We start from the raw sequence: 13184 nt of genomic DNA on the forward strand, positions 1-13184 counted from the left end.
GGCCGGAGAGGGGCTGGGCTGGCCCGTCTTGCCTGGCATGGTGGGGCTGTGCGTGGGCTCCATCACCAGGTTCTGATTCTTTTCCCTGCTCTTGTCCCATAACAACCGTCCCCAAGGCAGTTCTGGCTTTGTCACCCACAGCCGCATCACTCAAGGATCTGGGAAATGAATTGAGGAGGAAAAAAAAGCAGCTTTGTTGGCTGTTGGTACAGTAAGATCAACAGAACTGCCTCACCCAGGCCAACCCATGGACTCTTGGGAGCTGAGCCACCACGTCTCCTCCCTGGCAGCCCACCCCCTCGAGCTATGCTCCGTGCCCACCTCTGCCCTCCATGTGTCAGGGGAGACAAGGCAGAAGCTGGGGACTTTTCGACATCAGTGCCACCCATGGCCTCTGTCTTTCTAGCAGCTTCTCAACCCGTGCCATAACCACAGCTCTCGTCCCTGTTGGGCTTTTAATTACATTATAAAGTTACTCAAGGCTGCACTGGCAGGTCATTAGCTTTCATATGAATTTAATTTAATCATAAACAACTCATCTCACTCCCTAGCAGCTCCTTAAATGTGGCTCCTTTTCATACTGCTGACTTTGCTACAACTACCCCAGAGAATCGATGGAGGCACAGGCAGGTTGCCAAGGCTTCACTGCTCCCCTTGCCCTCCCAAAGGGCTCATCTTCATCCTCTTCCCCCTCGGCTAAGCCCAAGACCACAATGCCTGTGGAGATGGGTGCAGGAAGAATGCTAAGTTGTCTGAAGGGCACACCATGCCACTGGTGACCTCCCTGACGCCAGCTGGCATGCCACTGCAGGGCCAGTTTCCTTGTGGAGGACCATGGCACACGGCTCCCCTCCTGCCCCAGCCCTGTTGTCGCTCCTCAGTCAGACACGTGGTGAAGGCAGGTGGGCAGGAGGCCATAGAGAGACCCCAAGAGCCTCCTTCCTTCTCCCACCAGGAAAGTCCTGACGTTTATGAGGGATGCCGGGGCTCAATCTTGAAGTGCTAATAGGGAGCCAAAGCCTGGGAAAGCACCAGCAGGCAGCAGAACTGCAGCTTTTGATGTGTGGAGTGCCCAGGCTTGGGCAGATAGAGTTTTACTGGTTTTAAAAGCCCTGAAGGATGCATGACTCTTCCAAGCGATGGTCAGGAAAACATCCACAGCAGCTGTGCATCATGTCGGTAAGAGAAGAAATGTACATTGAGGAGCTGTGGAACATTGGAGAAAGGGGGATTAAGAGAGGAATGAAACAATTATTGGTCTTCACTTGCTGAAAGGAGAAACCAGTGTAGAGAGCAGCTGAGGGCACTGCGACTGAGCAACACAGAGCATGTAACCTGAAGAGCTGAGGATTGAAAGGCCAGGCAAGGGGATCGCAGGGATAACAGAAGCAGGTAACTGGATATGTAAACCACAAAAAGAAGCACAGAAAAACACTAAACAAAATGTAATGGATGATAAATTCCAAGATGAGGGGAATTAAGTGAGGCAACTGAGTTACAAGAGCTACAGCTGCAGCCATCCCTCCTGCTTTGGGTGTTGGTTTGTTCTCCTCAGCAGTGACTGCGGGACTGCCAGGCGTCCAGGGAGAGGGTGACTGTGCTCAGGACACTGGTCGCGTATATGCAGAGCCGTTCTGATGCAGTCTGGCAATTTGCTTTTACAGGAGCACACAGACTGACCCTACCTGCCTCAGGCACTGGAAACAACATAGCCAGATTGATCACCTTGCTGCCCAGTCCATCTGTGCATTAACATGAAATCCACCATCCAGACACCTTGAACTCACTACCCATGAACCCTAGGATTGCGGGGGAAAAAATTAAAAAAACATCTGGGAGGAGCAAATTGAGAACATGCAATTCAAAGAGCATTTTGACCTGTACATGCAGCATCCATGAAAAGGCTAAAATGTGCTCTCTTGCCAGATTTGTGTGGTCTAGCTTTGGAGACAATGATAGCTGCAGCAGACAGAGAGGGTGTAGGACAGGGAGCAGTGCTGGGCAAGCAGATGATGAACAGCCGGCATCCAGGTGCCACCCACCACATGCAGGACCTTCACCAGCCCCCTGCATGCCGGCCTCTCCCTTGCCTTTAATCCTGGCCCTGCAGCCACAGCTGGGAACCCAGAAGAGGGACAATGAATGCCACACAGTGACACTGGAAGGACACCTCACTCCTGAGCTTGAAGCAGCCCAAAGGGACACAGATGGTGTTTTGCTTGGAGAAGCTTTGTGCCCACCTCCCCTCCTCAGGGGTGCATGAAACCTTTGGGTATTCCCTTGCTGATAAAACCATTTCCCTGTGCCACAAGGTCACCACATGGAGACATGTGACATGGAAACAAAAGGAGAATGCATGAGTGAGCTCCCGCAGCATCTTGGACCTATCTGCTCCAGGGACCAAACCTGGGTTTCCTGCCATCACCCTTCCAGCACCTTTCTGTGTATGGCCATGCATGCAGCCCCACAGCACATGCTGCTGGGCTGTTGGGACATTCCTTTGTATCTGGTGTAAATCATGTGTATCAGACAGCCAGCTTGTTACACACAGGGGTTACTTTATCCACATCTTTGAGCGTAAACCCACTCCAGGCCTACGAACACTGGCAGGGCGCCAAGCGACTGCACAAAATCAATCAGAAGCACTTAAGCATCGGCATCACTTCCCCAGCATTGCAACCTGCTGAAATGACCCCGTCGCGCTTGGACCCCAACAGTGCTGGGCAACGGCTGCAGGCTGACAGCTTATGAGCACCCAGGCACAAGCTGAGGTTGGAGAAAATCGCAGCTAACGCTGCAAAATGGCTCCTGTGTTTAATTAATGAGTCTGATGAGAGCTGTAGAGAGGAGCGGAGCGCGGCTTTGCACGCTGACCTGATCACCTCCCGAGGGAGGCACACCGGGAAGCTGGCTGTGGAGATGTACAGCCTGGCTTGGACTCTGCTGCACATCGGTAATTTATAGAGGAAACCATCAAACATTTCCTGAGGGAGCCCAAATAAGGGTTTTGTGACTGACCTGAGAGTCCTGTGCTTGGCCCACACCTCTGGTGGTGCGGCTGCAGGAGCAGCAGAGATCTGGCAGCGGCACTTCCTACGCTGAGGTTAGGTGGTACAAGGTTTTTGGAATAAACAGGTCATCTCCCGCTGCCCTAACCAAAGGTGGAAATATTGTTAAGTCAAACAAAGTAACTATACCATCTACTGAAGAGTCAAGATCCCCCTGACCCATGTGCACTTTCCCGTCTCGGCCAGGATCAGATGAGCAATTTAAAGCAAGAGGGCAAATGAATTCTGAACAGCCAGCCGTCAGCTCGGATGTGCAAGTGGCTTTCCGCTTGGCTGTAAGCAGGCTCCAGCTGTTGGGGCACAGCTGGACTGTCCCTGAGGTGGAATGGAATGAGAAAGCAGTGCTCCCCTGTCAGCACTGAACTGCAGAGGAAACACTGCCTGCAGTCCTTCTGGCACAGAGAATCCATTATTGCCATTTACTTTTTAATTGAAGAATTATGAGTGTGGGCCAGGTGACTAAATGTTCCTGGTCCTCCTCTGTGTACAGGACAAATACATCCATCTTCTATGAGTTCCCTCACAGAGATTAGTCAAAAAAATATGCTCCTACCAAAACAGAGGGTGAATCTTTGCAGCCAAAGCTCAGCCAAGTGGTGGTTACCAACCACATCACCAGGGCTGGATTGCACTGATTCGCAGCCACCACCAGGAATGATTTTCCACTGCTTTGACCCCAGTATTCCTGGTTTTAGCTGCGTGGTGTGGATGACAGCCATCACAGTCAGCCTGGCAGCAGATTGCACCCATCCTGCACAGAGGTCTGGCATCAGGGAGAAGCAGCCCCCATGGAAGGGATGCTCAGCCCTCAAATCATAGAATCACAGAATGGTTTGGGTTGGAAGGGATCTTAAAGATCATCTAGTTCCAACCCTCTGCCACAGGCAGGGACAGCTTCCAAACTGGGGGAGGCTGTCCTGGCACACGTGTACCAGCGAGCAGGGCAACCCTGGAAAACTCCTGAGGACAGCGCTGGAGAGGGAGCTAGAGTACTGAAGCACAGATGAGAAGCAGCGATCCAGTGAAAGGTGTGCCATAGTGGACGATGAAGCCAGGAGAAGGAGTGAGCAAACATGTCAGTGGCAGGGGACAGCTCAGCTCCGGCTCTGCGCCTGTGCAGGCATGCAGCCGGGCTCCGGAGCCCAGGGCCTTTGTTTCAGTGTGCGTGCCATCTAGTGAACAAGAGAAAGAAGAGCAAACATCACCCCTGCATCCCTTGCAAGCCCGGAAACCAGGCCCAGGGGAGTCCCAGTGGGTGCTTGTGAGAGCAGATGGGGTTCCAGGGCAACATGTCCCTGCCACCCAGCCCCATCCCACCCGGGAGAGGGACAGCAACAAAGCCCAGCAGCAAGGCTGAGCCACCAGAGAGGCTTGGCTTGCTCGAGCCCTGGATAGTTTGACGGGTAGAGATTCAAACCAGTGGCCCATGCAACAGGAGAATGTGCAACAACATTGGTCTTGGCAGGGTGCAGCTTTTGAAGACTGTCCCCACAGCAGCGCTCCCTCCGGCTGCCCTCCTGCAGGTAGGGAGGAAGAGCAGGTACAGAGATGGGAGGAAGGCAGCTAGGCACAAGCCCCAGCTCCACGACTGTCCCTGCCTGCCCTGCTTTTTCTTCCCCCAGAGAGTTTCGTTGTCCCCATCATAACACAAATGCAGCAAAAGCCTTCGGGCAGCTCGGAGCAGCTCAGAGCCCAGCAGAAGTAATGAGGAGAGCTGAGAAGGCTACAGCTGCTGCAGCACATGTAACTTTTCAGGGCTGTCATCTCTAGTTTTAAAAATTAAGGAAGATTTTTACTTTCGCGCTGTTTTCAGCATTACACCCAGGGTAGGATGGCAGACAACAGTTATTTCTAGAATACACAGTACTTTCCACATATTTATAAATATAAGCATCCTCACAGCTGAAGCTCCCCTCAGGCACTGCCAAGGACATGAAGTTAAATACTCCCATGAGATCCTCTGCTTCACTGGGATACATGGAGTGAGGCCATTTTTGACCAGCATGTCCCAAGGGACAGTGCAGTCCTGATACATGCAAATGAAGGAGATGGCTAATTATGTGTCCTCAGCTACTTCATTTCTTTCTGTTGCATGGAGAAGGCAACAGGCACCCTCATGCTTTGCTCTTGTCCTTCTCTGACCGCAGCACTGCCCATGGAACACCTCCCCAGCCTGCAGTAACAGCTCCCTCTCTCCCTTTCACCACCTCACATCCAAGCTCACACCTGCAGTATCGCCTAACCAGGGTGGACACAGATAAACTTCCCACATGAAATCCAAGGTAGGTGTTGGCAGGCTCTGGAGCAACCTCCCAAAAAACGAGAGGAAAACCCTACGAACTGCCTGGGCTCACATCAAAGCTGCCCTTGCACACCGTGTGTCCCTGCTTGGCACAGTGCACCTGGATGAACAAAATAATAACCACCCAGCAGGTAAAAATCTCTGAGCAGAACACAAAGTCCACACAGGTCCTGTGGTCAGTTACAGAGTTGGTGGTGGGAGCTTTTCTGAGCAGCTGGGGAGAGCAAGCGGAGGTCTCCTCCTGCACTGACAGGGGAAGGCATGATCTGTATCTTGGCCTCGTCACACATCGCCAGGATCCCAGCACTCCTCAGCTGAGGGCAGAGTGGGGAGGAGACAGGGAGGCATCCCCAGGACCTCCTTGGCCCAGAAAAGCAGGGGAACTGAGGCCTTTGACTGGTATCTTGTGATGGGGCCAGACAACCTAATCTAAAAGGAAGAAAGAGCCCCACAGAACTGGTTTGCACTCTTCAGAGGACAGGCTGCAATACTCGCTCTCCACCAAGCAGGGTCAGCAGAGCACTGTTTTAACACACAACGAAGCCACTGACACAACTCCTGCTTCACTTGGGTCTACCAGAGTTTCATCTTTGCAAAGATGTCATTGCCACCGAGCTGCAGCATGCAGCAGAAGTGTTCTGAAGCAACTAGCTGTATTTTAAAGAACTGGAAGTTCAGCCGTGCAAGGTTCACATGCCAGAACTGGCTCTGGAGGTTTCTGCAAGTCAGCAAAACCCAGACTAGAAGCAAAGCTGATCTGAGGCCACAGCCGGTATCACACAAAAATTCAGACACTTGCCCAGGTTTCTCAGTCTGTTACTTTATTAGAAGGGTCTTTACATCATAGCGGTGGCCCCACTGGAGACACTTTACAAAATATTAAAAAAACCTTTTTATTCAAAGCCACATTTTAAAAAATGGCATCCCATCCCCCCTCAAAAAGAAGTTCAGTTTGTTCATGGTTACTTCTGAACAGGAAACAACAAAACATCCTCTTTTGAAAGGGGGAAAAAAATAACCACCCTGTAAACATGACAATCAGATGTGCTCCCGTGCTCTCTTCTAGGAGAGGGATGTGGAACTTAGAGCCATGGCACACCCAAAAAGGGAACAGAGAATAGGGAAAGGGCAGGGGACAACCCATTCCCACCCTCTGTTAGGAAAAGCAAAACTATATTGCTAGCTCCAAGCTTCAAGTAAGCTGGACTGGAGAAAGGGACAACCGATTTGCCATGGGGGCATGACATCAGCTCTTTAGAAGCCCCCAGAAATAGTCTCCATCCTCATGGTTGCACAATATCCAGAGAGAGCTGACACTCCCTGGCCTGGTGTGAGGCAGCAAAGCCCTTCAGCTGGAGGACGTATGTTACAAACAGTATGTGCAGGACATCCTTCTGCAAGGCATACATAACACGTGAAAGGACAGGCACCAGGCACTGATTTCTGCAACAACCACCTTTTCATAGAACACGTCCAGCCTGACCCCAAGGGGATGAGGACCAAAACCGCTGGGGCTGCCAGCACACGTTTCTAATGCAATTTAAAGGCTCGAACCAGCACATTGTTCAGGAACAACCCCCTGTGTTCATTCCTTTCACATCAGCTTCCAACCTGGCACTATCACATCTGAAAGGCATAGTCAATGCTTTTAGAGATGGGACAGGTGGTCTTCCTAGGAGGACAGGCTAGCTCCTGAAAAGCTGCTACACAAAGGGTCCCAGCCCCCAAGATCTCTATCTAGACTATATTCATTAACAAAGACATCAATGGTGTGGAGTCAGAAGAAACCTGGAATTGCCCAGATAGATTTAGTCTTGCTCGTTTGCAGGAAGCTTATAAATATGTACTATGAACGCTAAAAGGGTAGTAGATGTAAATGCACTCCTCAGATAAAAAAGGTGTTAAAGACCTGGGGACTGACTCCTTCACCCAACTACCCAGAAGTGTAGCACATCACATTACCACCTGTTCCTAAAATGCCACTATGTCTTTAAATCACCATGAGACTTTAAAATACCAACTTTTTATTTTCTTTTCTTTTAAGCAGAGACGTCTTTTTCTTGCTAGGGAAGCAGGTGTAAAACAATGTTGTCCAGACACCAACAGAGAGAAAAACTCAAGTGCTACCTTACACCTTTTGGTTGTGTAATGAAGACAGCGCTGCCCAGTGTGTTCTCTGTCCCCTCTCCATGTCTGTGCTCTGGGTCCAACCCAGCAGCCCAGCACTGCCCCGTGGAGGTGGAGGAAGGCAGCACCACCTAGACACACGGCCACAGAACAAAAAGGACAGAGGGCTGGACTTGCCACCATTCTGCAGCATGACTCCAAGCTGAAAGCCTGGAGAATCATCCAGGAAACTGGGGGACATCATAAGGAGATGAGACATTGGTGGAGAAAGCAATGCTGAGAGTGACAAGCCACCATGATGTGTCTTTGCATCTCCTCTTCCCCTGCATCCCTTGTTTCAAGACTCTTATTCCTTCCAAATGATGCTTTGTAGCCCATAACCTCGACTGCAGGGTGGCCAGGCTGGATGACCCACAAGGCCAACACGTTAAAAAAAAAAAACACTCAAGCACACGTGTGATCATGAGAGCTCTAGCAATAACACCCTTCTGCCCCTCACTTCTGACCATAAGGCACATGACCGGGACCAATACTTCACTGTGTCACCGCAGGAGTGACCACCGTTACAAACCTCCCCCTCTGCACATGACATACACTTCTTTAAGAGACAAAAGCCTGCAGAGCCAGCTGAACAGTTTAATTGTGCCGTCTCTGATAAGACAGTGTTACTTAGGTGCCAGAGGGACTGTGGTGCCAGCAACCACAGCAAATGAAGAAGCAGAAGCATCTTTGGAAACAAGTCCAGCTGGTCCCCTTTCTGCATAGTCTGTACAGGGAGGAAGAGGAAAGAAAAAAAAACCCCACACCCTTCCTCCTCAAAGGAAAAAAAAAATCTTTATCCCTGTCTCTCCCTTGAGCAAAAAAGGGCCACAGTAGATAGAAACAAATTTAAGGCAAGGGGTGGGGGGCCACAAGGCCAACGTTAGCCTAAGACAATGCCAACGCCGCTCTGCCCTGGACTAGTCCTTACAGGGGAGCGGGAGGAGCAGCCGCCATAGTGGAGAGAGGCCGATAATCCCTGCACAGAGGGCAGAGCCACCGCCTGTTTCTCCTGTTCAGAGCGGTTATTGCTGACAAGCCCAGGGAGCACCAGGCTCACGCGAGGGCAACACATCCAGCTAACAGTGCAAGTACGATCGCAGAAAGGGATTGTGCCCGGCTTCCCAGACTGAAGCGGTGCTGAGCACACCAGCTCCTGAAAAAGCCACCAAAACTTCCAGTCAGTGTCCCCCAGTGCAGGACAGAGGTCACGTTTGTCCCAGACAGAGTGAAGGGACAGGAGGGTGCTGTTGTGAGAAGAGGTTGCTGAGAGGGTCTTCCAAGTCCAAGCTGCCCACCAGCAGCCCAGGAGGACACAGCGAGTACCAGCCGGTGGCCTGCAGCGCAAGGTGTTACAAGCTCTCTGCAGAGCTGAACGGGACGAACTTGGCGTGTTTGGTTGGGGATGCTGGGGTCTGTCCATCTGCCTCTTCGCTCAGCTTGAAGAACATCTCCTGCTCACGCTTCTTCTGGTTCAGCTCATCCTCCAGGGCCTTAAGCAGAAGGGAAGACACACAAGAGATGTATTTGAGATTGTACTGGAGCTGTGGACTCTGTCCCCTCCAACCAGCCAAGCAGGACCCCCTCCTCACGCTGAGGAGGTACTACCTTCTTCCGTGGCCTCAGCTTGTCCCGCCACTCCTTCATGTGCTGGTTGTGGTTCTCATCTAGGGACTTCAGCTTCTGGGTTTCATGCTCAATCAGGAGGTGACACTTTTCATTCTAAACACAGATCACAAAACAGAACACCCATTAAGCAGCTGGGACTGTAAATCCAGTGGTCAAACAGGACTTGGCATCAGCCAGAGGCATTCAGAGCTCTGAGCTCCAGGGCATGCTTAGACACAGCCACAAAAGTCTCTCCAGGCAGAGCAAGGGGATAGCAATTCTAGTTCATTGACAGTCCTGCGCAGCCATTTCTTATGACATGCTCCCTGTGCTGGAGCAGAAACAGCACACAGGCAGCTCTGTGAGGCTGAGCCACAAGGGATGGGTACCTGCAGCTGCTGGAGCTCGTTCGTGTTGCTCTCACACTGCGCCTGCATGTCCTTCATCTGCGTCTCGTGCTTCTGCTGCTGGTGCAGCCGCTCTGCTTTCTGCCTCTTCTCTTCCTGCAGAGCAAACTGGAAGAGAGAAAAGCAGGTGCCCATGTAGGTAGTGCTGCTCTGATCCCTGAAGCTGGTTAAGAGACCAGCCAGCTTGCACAGTTAGATGGCAAAGAGAAAAGCCCAGAGGATGCTTCCCAAGCCTAGTCACAACGCAAGCAGTGCAGAAAACCAGACCTGATGCCACAAAACCAAAGACCTCTGACTCCCTGCAGCAGGTTAGAAATTTGGGAACAGTTGCCTTTTTCCAGCTTCCCTTCTGCCAATAGGCCAGCAAAGTACTGCACCCCCAAGGCAAGCCTCAGCCCTGGGGCCCTTTGCAAGGCCTGACCTGTTTGATCTTCTCCCGCTGCTCGGCTGCAGTCCCGCTGGAGTGGATATGAAGGCTTTTCTTGTACATGGCCATGCGCGTCTTCCCTTCGCTCCGCTGGATTTTGGGCAGCCGGGCTTTCTCCTGCTGCTGCCGAATTTTCAGCTGCTCTAACATGCGCTGGTTGTATCGCTGCATTTGCTCCCTTTCCTGCAAGGGCAGAGGGACAGGTATCAGAGGAGGAGACACACTTTGGGCCAACTAGGAAGTGCTGAGGAGACCAAGGAGAGCTGGAGGACAGGCTTGGGAGTTGCATGGAGGTGGCTGGTGACAGGCAGCGCCAAGGGGAAAAAAAGAGGTGAGGGCAGATACTGAACATGCTGTGAAAGCAGAGAAGAGGGCTGGAAGGAAGCAGAAATGACCCTGAGATGTGCCAGTCTTCACTTGCTGCTCTGGAAATCCACCATCCCACACACTGGACAGTGACAGATTTCCGGAAAAGCCACCAAAATTCACAACTGCTTCTTGTACGTTAAGTGCATGCAGCACAAAAGATACACCCCAAGCAACCAGGCTGATCTGAGCATTATTCTGGTTCCCTTTCACTAATAATGACCAAAATCCTTAACTGCTAAACCCATCCTCCACCCCCCCTCACAGCCTGGAAGGGAAACATCCCTTTTGGGGACACCCAGGCACCCTTGCTGACCAACAGCCAGCACTGGCATAGGAAGGCGCTAACTCTTCACCTTCTCGTGCTTCCGGAGCAACTCGTGCCTCTGGAGGAAATACTGGTCCTTTAGCTGCTGCTTGATAAGCTGATGTTTCTCCTGTTGCTGATGCTCTTCAAGATCCCAGATGCATGCCTCTCGGTCTGAGGAAGGGAGAAGGGTCAGGAGACAGCCCACCCACCCTGGCCTCCACCACACGGAGCATCCCAAGCACGAGCAACCCCTACACACAGGATCAGCGTAGCAGATGTGGGGGTGATCATTCATCTCCTGTTTTCCAAGAGAAATTGGTTGCAAACCATATCGGAGAACCATTTCTTGCAATTATGAAGCCTAATTTGTTCGTATTTGTAAAGTGCTTTGAAGATTAAAGCTCAAAGTATTATTGTTAAACATTTAGACAGGATCTGGCAAGGCTGTTTTTTCTAAATCCTATACTGCCAGCTTGCAGCTCTGTCACAGCATCTGTTGCGTGGGAAGAGCCAGCGTTGGATAAACCCATCGTTACAGCATTTGCTTTCCTCCTTTCCAGCCTTTACCACCCACCTCTCATGAGCTGTTGCTTTTTGTCCAGGCACTCACGCTCCTTGTCACAGATTTCTTTTTTGTGCTGGGCAGTTATATTCTTCATGGCTAGCTCCAAGTCATCCTTCTGCTTGGCCAAAAACTCCTGTTCCTGGAAGAAAACAGCAGTACCACCATGAGCCCTCCTGCTGCTGCAACTTGAAAAGCATCTGGTGGCATTTTAGAAACTGCCAGTCCCTCAAGGAGGAGGGATGCTTCTGTCTACTACGCATTTCCCAATGCTGGAGTTGTGGCAATCTTCTCTCAGCCTTACCATGGTTTGTTTCTTCTGGGCAAAGTCATCCATCTTCACCTTCATGTTCCCTTTGCGCTGTTGCCGTGGCAGCTTCTCAATCTCGTTCTTGACCTTTGGGGAGGGAAATGAGATTTACCAGCAGGTAACTTTAGGGCAAGAACACCCCCACCTAATGTTGCTAAACAGATGGAGCTCAGGAAACACCCAAATGTACCAAAGAAAAGCAACAGCTTCCTGCTAAAACACCAACAACTGCTTCCCTCTCAAGTTCTGCTTTGGAGAGATGCTGAAGCTTTCCTGGAAGAAACAGATGCAGGAAACCAGCTTTTCTCCATCCTATCCCCATTTTTACCTCCTTCTTCATCTGCTTCAGCTGCTCCAGGAATTTGACGTGGTCCCGCTCCTGCTCGAGGCGAATGCGCTTGGCCTCCTCCCGCCGGCGCAGCGAGTGATCTTGTTCCATCTTCTCAATCTGCTGCTTCTGCTGCCGTTCGAGGTTTTCCAGTTCGGTGTCGTAGAACTTCTTCTTTGTCTGTATGGGAAGAGAAGAGAGGTCAACCTCAGGCTCCTCTGTGCTTTGTTTCCTTCCAAAGATGTAAAAGAAAAAAAAAATGGTATGGGGGGGGGAGGTTGTCCTTGCATGAATTGAGCCTCTTTACTAAGCACAGAGGACAGAAATTTCTGAATAACGCCCCATGAAGCACACAGGGCAGAGCCAGCTCTAGCGTAAGCACAAAGCATTTTCCAACTTGTTCTAGCACTGACGCATTTCAACCCTTTCTCTTCGCTTACATCCTGATCTATGGCATCCCACCGGGACTCATGGCCCTGGGCAAATATTAGCAGGCAGTGAAGCTCAAGCATAACAGTTCTTTCTCTGCAGACAAAGGTTTCTGAGTTTGAGGGCACCGCATTCTGACAGCACCCTTATGTCCGATCTCTCCCTCCCTGTGAGCAGGGAGGTCAATGGGAGCAGGTTGCAAACTGCCCCAGGGGAAGGGTAAAGGAAGCAGGTTTGGGGCTTTTGCACATCGCACTGCCCAGTGAATAAATCTCACAAAGGAGGAGTGACTTGCTAAGATGGGAATTCACAGATGAGGCATGTCAAGACTTCAGAAATGTAACAGAACACATGAGTGAGTGATGGCTCCCAGCCTGCTGTGAGGGGACGGGGTTACCAGGCACACAAGCTAGGTGAATTAAAGGGGTATTTAAAAGATGGCTCTCGAAAGCTTTAAAGGGACTTACCTACAAAATTATTTTACTTCAACATAAGCTGCCCACGGAGGGACTAAGTATGTAAACCCAGTTTATCTTTATTCAATTTACACTCAAAGACTTGCCAGTTTTCCTGCTCTCACACCCTGGCTGCAGTGCTTTCTTATTTAAAGTGGGTTTTTTTGTGTGAAATACAACAGCATTATAAACCATTTCTCACAGTAGCCATGAACAGACATACAGGAAAAAATCATTAAAGAGGGAAAGTCCAGAACAACCCTTCCCCTGCTACACCACACCAGGCAATGGCAGTCAGCGCTTCTCAAGCTGCAGATTGCACGTGCTTAACACCCACTAAAGCCCCTCTTCCCCACAAATGCCTCCCATCCCTCAAATCCCAAAGGGGTTTCTCAGCTGTCCTCATCCCTCCACACATGATGCCCCGGGACTGCTGCAACCCAGAG

At 50.9% G+C, this 13184-nt stretch overlaps 1 protein-coding gene across 1 annotated transcript in view; it reads right to left on the minus strand.

Annotated features, from left to right (window-relative positions):
* Window positions 1–8815: 8815 nt before the first annotated feature.
* Window positions 8816–13184, minus strand: part of STK10 (serine/threonine kinase 10) — a gene marked incomplete at its 5' end in the record, with an annotated part of 36023 nt that continues 31654 nt past the window's right edge. The window contains 8 exons of the mRNA XM_010080302.1: window positions 8816–9029; window positions 9145–9258; window positions 9534–9659; window positions 9973–10161; window positions 10701–10825; window positions 11229–11358; window positions 11521–11613; window positions 11855–12034. Of these exons, the coding sequence (XP_010078604.1) occupies window positions 8889–9029; window positions 9145–9258; window positions 9534–9659; window positions 9973–10161; window positions 10701–10825; window positions 11229–11358; window positions 11521–11613; window positions 11855–12034 (1098 nt within the window). The remainder of the gene's footprint in view (window positions 9030–9144; window positions 9259–9533; window positions 9660–9972; window positions 10162–10700; window positions 10826–11228; window positions 11359–11520; window positions 11614–11854; window positions 12035–13184) is intronic.

Source organism: Pterocles gutturalis, unplaced genomic scaffold (genome assembly GCF_000699245.1).
Source record: "Pterocles gutturalis isolate BGI_N339 unplaced genomic scaffold, ASM69924v1 scaffold10289, whole genome shotgun sequence".
NCBI lineage: Eukaryota > Metazoa > Chordata > Aves > Pterocliformes > Pteroclidae > Pterocles > Pterocles gutturalis.